This window comes from Capsicum annuum, chromosome 9, assembly GCF_002878395.1.
Source record: "Capsicum annuum cultivar UCD-10X-F1 chromosome 9, UCD10Xv1.1, whole genome shotgun sequence".
Lineage (NCBI taxonomy): Eukaryota > Viridiplantae > Streptophyta > Magnoliopsida > Solanales > Solanaceae > Capsicum > Capsicum annuum.
This window is the reverse complement of record NC_061119.1, coordinates 139,463,231-139,477,646: the sequence shown is the minus strand read 5'-3', so window position 1 is coordinate 139,477,646 and position 14,416 is coordinate 139,463,231. Positions and strand designations below refer to the sequence as shown.

Below are 14,416 nucleotides of genomic sequence, written 5' to 3'. Positions count from 1 at the left end.
GAACACAACCAATAGAGAAAACATAATGGAGAAGGGACGAAAGTGAGAGAAATCATGATTGGGAACGAGAGAGAAAGAGAGGAGAAAGGGAGAAAATGGTTTGTGGTTCGGTCTTCCAGCGAAATAATCATCGTAATCATCAACATGAGAACACCCCAATCATCATGTCAATCAAAAACATCAAAACAACGACCAAAACACCCAAAAACGAACCCATCTCACCATAAATCCTACCAATATCAGTGAAGATTCACTGAAAACATGCAAAATGGTGAGATTTGACCAAAAATCCAATCAACTCCGATGGAAATCCATCAGAAAATAGTCCAAACCGACCCAACCAGCCCCAGCTCTGGAAAAATCTGCTGAAAAATGAATGAAACAGTAACATTGCATACAAAATCCGGTACGGTTTCTCATTACTTCACGATTCCTGGGTTTGGATTGGTGAAAAACAAAGAAAAGGATTAAATCGAGGTTGTTTTATTCATTCTGTAAGGTTCGGTCTGAGATTTTGGACGCGGTTCTAGTCAAAAGAATAATTACACTTGAAAAGCTTAAATTTGAGGTCTATTTCTATTCTCGTTCTCTATTTTATCTCGAATCTTAATTATTGTTGAGGATGTGAATAACTTATATGCTTACATGCTTGGAACGTTATTGTGTGTATATGGTTGATTGTTGGATTCGAATTTTGAAAGATTGAAAACAGAAAGAATGAATTAATAACCAAATAATTGGTTAATCATTGTTTGAGAATGGAATTAGGGGCGGGAATTAAAAATTGGTAAAAAGTGAATTGTTGATTGAATTTCAAATGGATGTTAATTTATCAAACTCGATAGTATCATATTTTAGGCCAAAATCAATAGGTAAATTTTAGGTTTTGGGGTAGGCAACACGTAGGATTTCATATCATCGAATGTGTGAATGTCTATGTCGAGTGATTTCTCCACTTTTATCGCATTTTATCAAATGTATTCATTTATCGGGGAATGCTCCGAGTTTATTTGTATTTATTCATCGGGGAATACCCCAAAGTATCTTGTACGTGAAGGACGTTCGTGATGAAGTTCCGAGGCATTGGGTAAAGCATAGTGTATGATAGATAGAATAGTTTAGGTTTTAATTTTAGCATTTTTTAATTTTGGTTTGTAATAAATAGGACTGACATTAACTTTTGGATTTTCGTTTGTTTGATTTATGTGCTTTCTGTGGTTTATTCACTTCATACTGTCTACTAGACGATATACTTCACAAAGCGACCGTGGTCGAACCACGAGATTGAGGGGTGCCTAACACCTTTCCCTCGATCAACAGAATTCCTTAATCGAAATCTCTATTCGTGGACCAGTTTTGAAAGAGTCAAAAATTATTTTGGAAAAAGATTTCTAAAGGTGACTTGGCACACCAGATTTATGCCAAGTGGCGACTTTGAGTTTTGATTGTTAAAAGTCCTTTTCGAAACAAATTATTTTCTTTTGTCACTTAATAATAAAACTATTTTCAAACTTAAAATAAAATCTATCTTTTTCGGTAAAAAAGGGGTGTGACAGCTGAGGCACCAATATTTCGCTCTCTTTAAGAAGATTCAAGCCCACTGAGGCATAATCTACACTGATCCAGCAGTATATCTCTTAACTTGTCCCCTTCAAGATACAACAATCCATCAATGACGTACAACTCAAACAACTCCAGATTAGTTGAAGAGTCTAAAACTTCACTATAAGAGCACCTTCCTTCAACATATATTTACTATCTTTGTATAGTGAATATAGTTAAAGACTTAGAATATTTTTCTTTGTCTCAACTTTCTCTTTCACTACTACACACTATAATCTTTTTCACACTTATCATATTTCCTTGTACATGCAATAACATACAAGACCACCTCTATTTATAGGTGAGGAATACATCCTTTTATTGAATAGGAAGAATATGGTATATAGTAAAGTGGGTACATGAATAGTCTATAGGTTACAAACATTACAAGAGTTATAAGAGTAATAAGGTAGATTAATGGTAGATGTTACAAGAACTAAATGTCACATTCTACCATAAAATAATTAGTGAAATAAAGTGTTGGTGGTTATAAGAGTTACACAAAGTAAATACACACTTTTATTCTTAATAATATTCCACTAATGTGCATTGGAGAAGTGCAACCATCAACAACACACTTTGTCATTTAATATAATGCACTTCAATATAATAAAATATTAAAATGCACTAACATTTATTATTTTACTTGATTGAAGAGAATGAGATAGTGATGGTGGATTTTGGAGAAAGTTTGTCGCTTGATTTGGAGTTTTGAGTTTTGGAGAAACTTTGTCACTTGATCTTGAAGTTTTGAGTATGACCTTTGAAGGAATGCTCAATGAAATCTTTGTTCTTTTTATTAATTTATATGTTATTCAGTTAAGCAAACTAACTCATATATCTTTTTAATTCAAGTTATTTTTGATTGATATAAAATATCAATGTAGAAAAGTCTTGCTAAAGGGAGATGCTTGAGTTTGTTGTGGTATACAAGTAAGTTACATAACATATTTTTTTTATGTGAAGAGCCTTAGTCTCTTACATGGAAGAGTTAACAGCAGTGGTGGAGCAACATTGAATTCAGGGGTTCATCCGAACCCCCTTCATCGGAAAATTATACTATTTTTACATGGTTAAAAATATTTTTATGTATATATAATAGATGTTGAACCCCTTCTACTAGTCCGTATATTTACTTTTGAACTCCCTTAATGAAAATTTTGGCTCCACCACTGATTAACAGCCTTGTGGAACAAATTCTAATCTTGCATAGTAATTATTCCGATTGTCCTCATTTTGGCCTATGTCTTAACAAGTATTTATGGTGTAAATTGTACTTTTTGCATATTTCTTGAACAATTGAAGTCAATCTTCTTGGATTTAGAAGATTTTGTATTTTTTTTATTTTGTGGTCACTATGATGTCATAATGTTAGCATACTTTATTACACGTGGGATGAAAAGTTGAATAACAAAAGTGTTATTATAAAATTGAATAACATGATTGTCCTCTTTTTAAATACTAATCTTATGTATTGGTTTGTTTGATTTTGTTCAAACTGGACCAATAGTTTGAGGTGAGTGTCTCACAGATAAATGAAGAAAAACCAATTGAAGAACAACCAGTAATGGTGAGCTCCAAGGATAATTATATAATCTCATCCCAGATCAGTTCAAAATTTTTTACTTATTAATAAAGTATGTATTAACTTAGCATTCCTTTAATCTATCAAGTATTACGAATTATTTTTGATATTGTCTCTATCTTTGCTCAAGTGATTAGTCCGTTCTAATGAAGTTAAAAGTTGTATTGTACTAAAATAATTTTAAATTTTGATGACCACTAATACCCATAAAAATTAATATACAAAATATATTGTAAATGTTGTTACTTATCTATATATATAATCTATATCTGTATTTATATCTATAATCTATAATATATTCACATTTTTTGTCCTTCATTAAAAGACTTTGAAATAGACAAAATGTCTTTTTACTTTTTTTCTTCAATTATTATATCACTATCCTTATAATATTGAATATTGATTAAAATTAATATATAGAAAAAATGGAAAGACTCCTAAATATATGTAAAGACTCCTAATTCTACACAGTTTTATTGGGGTGCCTGAGATTAATCAAATATTTTATTATTAGTTTTGCTCATTTAAATTATGAAGGAAATATTAATATTTATTTGATGTCGACTTGAATAAGAAGAATACAAGTAAACCCGATGGTATCCAATTCCTATAACTTTACGTGATATTTTTTCTGTCAAATTCAAAAGACAAATGTCATAAATTCATGTATTTTCGTTATAGAATTTGATTTGGGTGTCCTCAACTTTTTGTCCCTTTTCAAGTATAAGAGCTTTTTCGGTAGAGTCTGTCTTGATTTTTCAGCATGATTAGAATTATGTTTTTTTTTTGTGTGTAAAAAAGTTCATGATTGAAAAAAATCTCTTTCATATTTGATTTATCGTTTCTTGGAGGACAAGTTTAGAATTTTATAAATCGAGTATAAATTTTTCTAAAAAACAATTGAATAACATCCATAATATAATTGTTAAAGAGTTTTGTTTAGTAAGAATTATTCTCTCAATATTTTTGTGTTTTTCTTAATATTAGCTTTTCAATATGTACTTTACTGCCATATTAAATATTATCTATTTTTTATAATTTTGTTTGTAATCTAATTTATTATTGTCGATGTTTGCAATTGTTAGTTTCTGCATAACTAATGTTATTATTTCGATTCGAACAATTTTAGGTTAAGAATTCTTTTGTGTGTGTTGGCGAAGTTATTTCGTCATTATATATATCTGATAACTCCGGCTTTGTCATAGTAAAAGCTAAGATGATCAAATCAAATATGGCTTCTTCATCAGTTGTTCTTTTTTTAGTGATGATCGCTCAAAAGCTATCCGAATCAGAGCATAAGAGATGAAGATATAATATTTTGTTGCTTGATGACATATTCTACAATGTAATTTTACATTCCTAGCTAGCACAGTACAACAAGTTGAAGAACATTTGTTGTTGAGAAGTATGAACTCTAGTTATATTTTTTAAACTTATTTTCACCAGAGACTTAGAATTAGAAAATAATTAATTCGTTGGTTAATAATAACCTTAATTAAGTGAAAATTGTACTAACAACAACAACAACATATCAAATGTAATTTCGCAAAGTAGAATCTAGGGTTGTTTTCGGTAAACCCTCAATTCAATGAGTTGATTAAGTTAAAATTGTATTGTTCACGTATAAATCAAGGCATGTTGTTGATGCAAATTTATAAGTATGGAAGGAAATGATAGAAGTACTGAAGATGAAACAGAGTTTGGAGAAATATTTGTTATGTGCACAAGATTGGAATTAGACAACTACATATAAAGTACAAGTTTATATTTACAAAAGAAACGCAAGAAAGAATTGGATGAAATTGTTACTTATGCATATACTGCCTTTTGTTTCTATTTCTACTGTCACTGTGTCTTTTGTTTTCTACGAAGGTTCGCTTGTTGGTGATACAAAAAAAAAATCATGCATGGTCATCCAGCTTTGTGTTTGTTACTTAAAAATCATTATTCTTTGTTTTGTTACGTAAAAGTCATCTAACTTTATCTTATTTTTTACAAAAGTAACTTTGTCGAGATTTGATTAAAACTCTACATAATATGTATGATGAAATTAAAAAACTATCCCTTATGTTTGAGGGTAGGTTCAAAAAGGATCCACAAATATACTTTTGAGCAGTTTTATTGCATTATTTACTAAAAGTGAGTCTTTTTTATTTTCATATATTTGACAAACTCTACCTACTAAATAAAGTAAAATCAAAAAAAAAATACTTAAAATCTATTTATCATAAATGTTAGATTTTTATATTTTCATTTACTTATTCTTGACTAATATGTTATTTTGTGTAATTAATTTATAGATATCTATTTTTTGCTTTTATTAAATATTATTTTGTTCACACAATCAGTATATTATTAAGTAAATAAATATGATATTCAAATTTATTTTGTGATAGTTTCTATGAATATTATTATCAATACATTGAATATGCGATTTAAACTGCAATATTTTTAGTAAATAGAGCTATTAATTAAGAAAATAAAAAATAAAATACTGTTAATTATTTTGAAATAAGAAAATTAAAAAGTTTTGAATGAGAGATTTTTCGGAGAGGTTGGGGATAGAGTCGAAAGATGTTGTTAAAAGTTCAAATGGTGACATAAAAAAATTAAAAATTTATACAAATATTTCGCTTCTTGATATTTCAATTATTTCACAGAAGAATTAATTCAATAATCTTAAAATTTGTGTCTAACGATAACAAAGAGGGCAAATTAAACAACTACTCTATTTTTATTTTTTGTTGGACAGTAATAATGAATGAAATACCTGAAAGGATAGAGACTTATAAAACATGCATATAAAATTAATCAAATAAAATAATATTAATAGGGAAACATAAGATTAAGTACACATTTTGCATTAATGATAAATACGTTAAATGAATTGTTACAAAATAAATCAAAATAATCAAAGGTATCATATGTAATATGAAAAATCAACATTATGAAGCAAAACTTGTGAAGGGGTCTATAAAATTATTCTAAAAATAGATAAACTACACCTAACAAGCTACACCAAAATATAGCAATAAATTTTAAAAAATAAAAATTACAAAAAATGCACCTCTAGATGCGAGGCAATATTAAATTATTTTCACAATTCTGTAAAATTTAACAATTATAGTTTGTTAACGTATTTCATAAATATTATTTAGCAAGCTTAAAGTATCAAAACTGTTCAAAAGTATATTTGTGGAGTCATTTGGAACCTACCCTCAAACATAAGCGATCTTTTTTTTTTAATTTCATTTCACATTTTAGGTAGTGTTTAACTAAATTTTGTCAAAGCTACTTTTATAAAAATAAGACAAAGTTAAATGACTTTTGTTTAATAAAATAAAAAATAATTAATTTTGAATAATGAACATAAAGTTGGATGACCACCCATGAATTTATTCAAAAATAAAGGGACTCTCGATCTCTTGGGTTAGCAAGAGGACGATTTTGGTTGTGTTTAGTGTATTAAGAGGATGATTTTGATTGTGGCACTAGAAAAATATATTTTTGGCGACAATTTTCAGTACTGACATCAAGTGGGGGATAAAGTTTCACAATAACAATAGTTTTCTCTTAAATAAATTTATGTTGGATGGAATTTTAATTAGATCATTCTCCTGATGTTGATCATTTTGATTTCTCATAAACAATTATTTGTTGGTTTTCAAGATGGATGAATGACAAATCATTGGTCACGAGAAAGCACAAAAACATATCAGGAAAATATACAAAAAAATATATCGATTATAAAGAGATATAAGGTTACATATTTGTTAATATAATAAAAAATGTGTAATATGGTATAAATGTCGTAACTGCATATGTTGAAATGTTAAATTTATTTACTGTGTTAATATAGTAATATTTATATTATTATTAAACAAATTTCTATTTCTTTTAGCATTAATCTTACTATTTTACAATATTTTTTTATATACATGTTTTATTATTATTAATAACATGGTACACGTGCAATGTACATACACTAAATTAGTATATATGAAAAATGCAAGCGCATCAGTTACAATTCAATTTGAAAAAGCAAAATTTCCAATAAACTCTATGTAAAAGATAATAGAGAACTTAGCTAGATTATTCATTAGCACGATTCATTTTCAAGGAATATGTACAAAACAAATATCTTCAAAGAAATTCATCAATCTTCTTATATCCTCGTAGATGGTATGGCTTTTAAAGAAACAATCTCTTCTTTCATACCATTTGTACCTGCATTCTCCATATCAAATAGTATATGAATTTTTGACCAATCATTTTATACTGCTTTTTTCAAATATTATTTTACTTTTCGCTCGTTTGAAATTCCATTTGATTTAAAATTTTGTGTTCATTTGGTTCTTTTGATAGTTACCTTTATTGATTCGATAAGCAATGATATTCATATTTGAATTATCTATATTAAACCAATATTAAGTGATTTGATGTAAATGAAAGTCGAACATCCATTCAATAAATTAGACATAAATATGTGACACACAAACATAAATATTTGAGATTCAACCCCATATATATACAGGGGTGGTTAATTTATGCCCAGTTATAGATATGCATATGAATTCATGACTTCAGATACAAACTTTCAATTTCAATCATGTATGTCTGAAGTTGCGTCAGAAATGATTAAAATATAAACTCTTAGCTTTCGACAAGCTTTCTTTTTTTTAACTATAAAACCGATTCCTTCCCTCGTTCAACCCAGGCCACAGTTCAAATAATGATAATATACTCGTAAAATCTGTCACAATAAAATATGAGAAAAATCCACTAATAAAAATTGAAAGGTTGTTTCCGAAACTATCTTGTGCACTTTCCCGTGTGATGTATTTGGAAATTAGATCCATCCTCTAAAGTCTAAGCCCACGGCCCAAAAAACAAAGACAAGAATTAGGGAAAGCCTTTTTAAAACCCTAAAGTATAGCCAACGAGATCAACGCAAAACTCTGAACGGAGGCGCCGCTGCAGACTCCTAGAGAGAGAAGTCGCAGGATTATTTTCATCACTGTATATTTATCTCTACTTCTGTTAATGATTTTTTTTTTTGTGGGGAAGTAAATTGTGTTGAAAGTTTTTTTTGGTTTTGTTACAGGACAAAAATGGCGGACAAGGCAGTGACTATTAGGACTAGGAAGTTCATGACCAATAGGTTACTTTCGAGGAAACAATTCGTAAGTCCTTTTTTATTATTGAAATCTTAAGGCTAGTCTTTGGTCTATTTTGATTTTTTTTTAAAATTCAAATGAGTGTATCGATTTATTTTTTTAGGTTGTCGATGTGTTGCATCCTGGAAGAGCCAATGTTTCCAAGGTTAGAAGCATTTTTTTTGCACTAATAGCTTTTGCTGTTTGCTTTGTTTGTGTTTATTCTGTCGAGATTTTTGGGATTTTCAGTTGTAGTTAGTGGAGTGGCAGGGCAAGTAATTATCTAGATAACATGATGGGTTTTCTTTATACTTTTTTTGTTAATGCTCATTTTTTGGGGCAAAATGAATATAGATATTTCTATAGCTAACTTCAATTAGTTTGGAAGGTCTCTTGGAAATAGTCTCTCTATGCCCGCGAGGTAGTGGTTACTGATTAGGTCTATTGGGTATGTTGTTGTGACCTCAACTAGTTTGGGGTTGACAGAGAGTTGATTGATAGTAGTGTTATCGAAACCAAAAAGGGCAAAAAAGCTCTAAGGTTCATTGGGACTTTAAGTGCAAACGGCAAATAAATGAATATCTATATAATATCTCACCTCAACTAGTTTGGAAGGTCTTTCTGAAACAGTATCCCTGGTATGGGAAACAGTCTCTCTCTCTATGTCCAGGAGGTAGTGGCATATTTTCTTTGGAGGTTATCATATATGACATTTTTACTACCATCAGATGCGTTTGGACGGATGAATGGTAGTACAGAGAATTTTTTGAATAGAGAGCGTGCCCGCTCAATTGGGTTGTACATTGGCATGAAAAACTATAGTATTCGAATTAACTGATTGGGTTTTGGATATCCGATGATTAATTATAAAAACAATTAAATGAATTTTTTGGGAAGTTATCATATATGAGCTAATATATCTGGCATTTACTATCATGAGACGTGATTGAATGGATGAAGTTCCTTCAGTTCTAATTCTATTAATCAACTAGTTTGGGATTGACACAGTGTTGATTGATAGACAGTAGGTATGTTAACTTCTTGCCAAGTGAAACGACCTACTTGAGGATCTCTCACAGAGATTATTTATGATTTTGTGCTGAATTGTAGAGAAAAGTTTCCCCATACATATCGGTCACCATCACTTCTCAGTTATCTTGTAATTCCTAGGGCTTGTATCTTCGCAGTCATGCTCAGTTTGTAACCCAATTGTTTGTTTTATCCTTTATATAGGATCTTTTGATTCTGTGGCTTTTCATTGCTTACCTATTTGAACTGATGTGCAGGCTGAGTTGAAAGAGAAATTGGCAAGGATGTATGAAGTGAAAGATCCAAATTCCATATTTGTTTTCAAGTTCAGAACCCACTTTGGAGGAGGCAAATCCACTGGCTTTGGTTTGATCTATGACTCTGTTGAGAATGCGAAGAAGTACGAGCCAAAGTACAGGCTGATCAGGGTAAGGCCTCATTTTTTTTTTTTTTGAGAAAGACGTCATCTTAATTTTACATGCTTCATTGTTAATATGCTTCCAAGACCTGCAATTGATAGGATGGATTAATGAATTTCAGAGGCTTAACCAACGTTAAAGTTGTTTCTTTATTTCAAGAATCTTTTAATTTCTAGTGTTGAAGCTTTAGATACTTTGGTTCATTTTGTAGTTTGAAACCCACAAGCAAGGCCTATTTGATTTACTGTCACACTGCAGCATTGGTATTTCATTTTTATTTTCTTAATTGTGTATTGAACTGGGTTTATTTTTAATGAATTAGAAGCTCTAGATTAAAAGATAATTGCATATTATATCAAATGCTTCAAAAGACCCAAAAGGAAACCTGATTTCTTATCCATAGACTTTTAAGATGTGTCCTGTATGCCTTTTCTATGATATAGTTTAGTGGATTGTGTTGTGTCTGCTTGTTCACACAGAACTTTTGGTGCTGGAACTAGAGAAGTTGGGAGACAATATATTGTTCATTACATGTATGTCTGATTGGTTCTTAATATTTTTCTCAGATTAATCATGTCTTGTATCTATCTGCCTTGTGCTAATTCATTTAAATACTGTTAATAGAATTGCTATTGGAAATGGTCGTGCTGTACTTTTTCCAACTTTTCAGAAGTTTTTTAGGTTCTATTATTGTAACTTTTGCTCATCTGCTGTCCAAAACCAACTGCAAACTGCAGGATTGCATTTGCTTGAGCAATGCTCTCTCTATATAAAAGCTATTAGACCATAATCATATGTTTTGAAGTACTTAAATGTCTTCATCTGACCTATGCCTTATTTCTTCAGTGTTTTTTTAATTCGCATATACATTTGAGACTGTTGCTTTATTGGAAATGTATGCTGAGCTAGCTTTTTCCCAAAAGAGGTGTATCACGTTGAGCTGTTTTCTGCATTATAAGCCAATACATGATCTGAGTATCTATCTTTCAGATAAGAGTAGCCAACAAAAAGTTAATTGAAGGGATTTTGTTAATAATGGAGTTGGTTCACATTACTCGCCCTAAATTCTCCCCCCAATGATAAAGATATCCTTCTATATCAAAATGTCAGATATAGGAAAATCAAGGACTGCTATGTTGGGTACAACTTATATTTTGAAGCAATTTGCAATGGTTGCTAATTAATTTATTTGACAACTCCTGCAGAATGGATTGGACACCAAGGTGGAGAAGTCCAGAAAGCAAATGAAGGAGAGGAAAAACAGAGCCAAGAAAGTCCGCGGTGTTAAGAAAGTAAAAATTGTTATCTTCACATCTGTCTTAGCTGCTATGAACAAGAGATAATTTCTGCTCTGTTGGTTTTGGTTTGTGGTTTTGTTCTTCCTATGCTAACAATATTCTTCCATGAAATTTGCAGACAAAGGCCGGAGATGCCAAGAAGAAGTGATCTGTTTGTAATTGTAGATGAAGAGGGAGAAGTATTTTGCCTAGATATGCTGTCGCATTTATGTTTTTATTATGGGACCTTTTTGTTGACTCTTTTCAATTTTGCTTATGGTTACTCCAATATATTTTGCATGTTCAAGTACTATTAATAGATCATCATCAAAATTGAATGGATTGTTAGAATATCATTCTCTTCCATTTTTACCAAAATTGTTCTCTTTGTTTTCAAAAGATGTGTTGGGAGTATGGAAATAGGAAAATGTTTAAAAATGCTTTGGATTAAAATGACTTTAAAATTACTGTTTTTTCTTACACCTATTGGATTAAATTTGTCTCTCAACATTATTTATAGGTGTAAATATGTACGAGTTCAAGTAGATAAAATCTTCCTAATTGATCAACGTGCCATTGATCAGATGGAAATAGGAAAATGTTTAAAATTGCTTTGGATTAAAATGACTTTAAAATTACTGTGTTTTCTTACACCTATTGGATTGAATTTGCCTCTTAACATTATTTATAGGTGTAAATATGTACGAGTTCAAGTAGATAAAATCTTCCGAATTGATCAACGTGCCATTGACCTGGACCAGATGACCTCTAAAATATATAGCTGAGTTCTTTTACCTAGCTCTAGCTGCATTTTTTGATCTTTTTATGCTTATGCGGTCCAAGTGAGAACTAATATTATCGAGTCTCTCTCTTTTCTTTGAAGAAGGTTGCACTGAAGAAAGCCCCCTTGTTGAAGGTAAAGAAGTTGAATCCTTCCTTTTGGCTTTTGCTTCAAATATCTTTAGAAGAGCTATTTGAAGGTTAATAAAAAAAACAGCATATAAAATATAAGACGAATCCAAGAGATATAGCAAAAAGAAACGAAAGTCATCATCATGGCTTTTGGCCCTCTATTTTTTACTATTGGAAATATATTTCCGAGATCGATCATCTGAACAGGTAGTTTCCACGATGGCTTTAACCCACCGGGGAAGATCCATTACGGGAGCCAGAACTCATAAGGTAGTTTTTAGAACAAAAAAAAAACATTTTATATTGTATACTATAAAAAGTAAACTTGAGAAAACTTTTATTTCACTTACAAGTTGGAATTTAAGCTTTCGTAAATAGAGTTGCCTATTTAGAATAATCTCTCTAGTCTTTACAAATACAAATTTTTTCATCCATTGGTGGTTGTGACTGTCGTCCACGCCTTGCCTCGTTTAATAAGATACGTGACTCCACCCTTAAACATCCGGAGGGCATCAAGTCACATCAAATGGCTTAGAGTAAAATTTGCCTCACGACCAAACAAGCGTGAATCTATAGTCAAATTTTTGGTGCTTCGACACCCATTAAATTCGACGCAGATTACGTATAACTATATCAAATTTGATATAAGATTTAGAAAAACACCCAGTAAGCAAGTAGATAGTTAGTGTTTTAGTTTCCAAGTGAAACCTTAAAGCTTTGAACGTCAATATATTTGTTTGAACCTAAAGTGCACCCATGACCCCTAAATCCTGGGTCCGCCACTATGGCCATAAGCTTTAATTGCTAAAAAATGACCAGCTGCGACCTCTATACCAACGGATAAATCGACCAAAACAAACATTATAAGATTTACACAAATCTATGATCACCTGGTATATTGTTGATCAAGACCCGTGGTAAATGAATATCTATACACATTCGAATAATCAGACTTGAAACCAATTATATGTATTCTCCAAAATAAGAATATCAGGAAGGTGACAACGATACTCATCTCAAAAATTTGAAAAAAGAAGATGTTATTGAGGAATGATAGTTCTAGATCATCTCCCTCAAGCACTCTTAGTCACTAGGGATGATTCGGAACAATCATTTGCTAAGATATACTGCCTAAGAATAGTGGCGTGAATTGCAACCACGATGTCTCCAACATTTTGTTAAGTTCTCAATTTTGATGATTGACAACCCATCGTAGGGACCTGGTCTCTACGGTGCCTTAGAGATCCTTTTGATGATGACTACAGTTCTCTAAGAACCAAGTTCATCGATCTTTTGCATCTTTTGGCGAGTCAACATTACAACTGGAACTCGTACTTTTGGCAAAAAATTGGTGGGAAATGTGGCAGAGGTGCAAAATCTTTTTACCTCAACCAATGAAAAGAGTCCTAGGTTTTTCTTGTGACATACATATGCACAATGATGTAACAAGAAAAATCCAATTTTGTAAAACAAGATATTGAACAATCTCTCGTAAAGCACACAATTAACAAAGCCTCAGTTGCAATAGGGACCTGCTGGATCAAACTTGTTTGTTATAAGTTCTTGTTGTATCTGAGTCTTTATTTATTGGTCTTAAACCCTGCAAACCTACTCTTCTTAGTAAAACTGTTGTAGGCTCTTTTGTTTCTTTGGTTTCCTAATCTCTTGTTAGCTAGAGTTAGTTGACATTTGAAGACTAGAGTTAGTCTGTATATCAAGTTGACTAGAGTCAATCATTGGAGGTGGTAGCAACAAAGACATTGTTGTTTGGTCTTATAATAGAGTTATTGTAAGATGATGTAGGATTAAGAGTTTAATCCTTGTAACTACGAATTCTTTATTCAATGTTGCTTGAAGATAGTGAAGTGGTTGAATATCCTACAAGATAGGTTGTAGTTTTACTCTCTTGAGGAAAGAGGTTTTCACGTAAACATCTTATGCAATTTTTTTTAGCTTTTGCTTATTCTTATTCTTAGCTAATTACTACAAAGTTGTTTGGGGACCGGTCCCTAGTCTGGTGAGCAACTCTTATAGTTCTTCAATTGGTATCACAGCAAGTTTTTCCTAAATGATTAACACGTAGGAAGGATCATCTCAAATGGTTGCACCACCTAACCTAGAAGAAGGTCAATCCACTACGAGACCATCCCATTTTAGTGGCCAATATTATAGGTGGTGGAAAACGTGCATGCATCATGGCTGAAGATAGCAAATTGTGAGATGTGATTCTTGATGGACCTTATTTTCCCATGAAACCTATCAATATTGGAGAAGTTACCTCAACTGTTCCTAAAACTAGAAAAGAGTTAGATAAGCAAGACAAGAAGAAAATCAAGAAGAACTTTAAAGCCAAGAAACTTCTTGTCTGTGGTATTGGACCTGATGAATACACTAGGATCTCTGGTTGTGAATCAGCTAAAGAGATCTGGGAATATT

The 14,416-nt window shown here is 31.3% G+C and overlaps 1 protein-coding gene across 1 annotated transcript; it reads left to right on the top strand.

The window, feature by feature from the left end:
• Nucleotides 1–7,907: 7,907 nt before the first annotated feature.
• On the top strand, nucleotides 7,908–11,421 carry LOC107842576 (40S ribosomal protein S24-1). The gene is made up of 6 exons (XM_016686497.2): nucleotides 7,908–8,206; nucleotides 8,292–8,370; nucleotides 8,468–8,509; nucleotides 9,630–9,800; nucleotides 10,997–11,083; nucleotides 11,208–11,421. Exons 2-6 carry the CDS (start codon nucleotides 8,299–8,301, stop codon nucleotides 11,235–11,237), a joined length of 402 nt encoding a protein of 133 aa, XP_016541983.1. The 5' UTR covers nucleotides 7,908–8,206; nucleotides 8,292–8,298; the 3' UTR covers nucleotides 11,238–11,421.
• The last annotated feature ends 2,995 nt before the right edge of the window (nucleotides 11,422–14,416 follow it).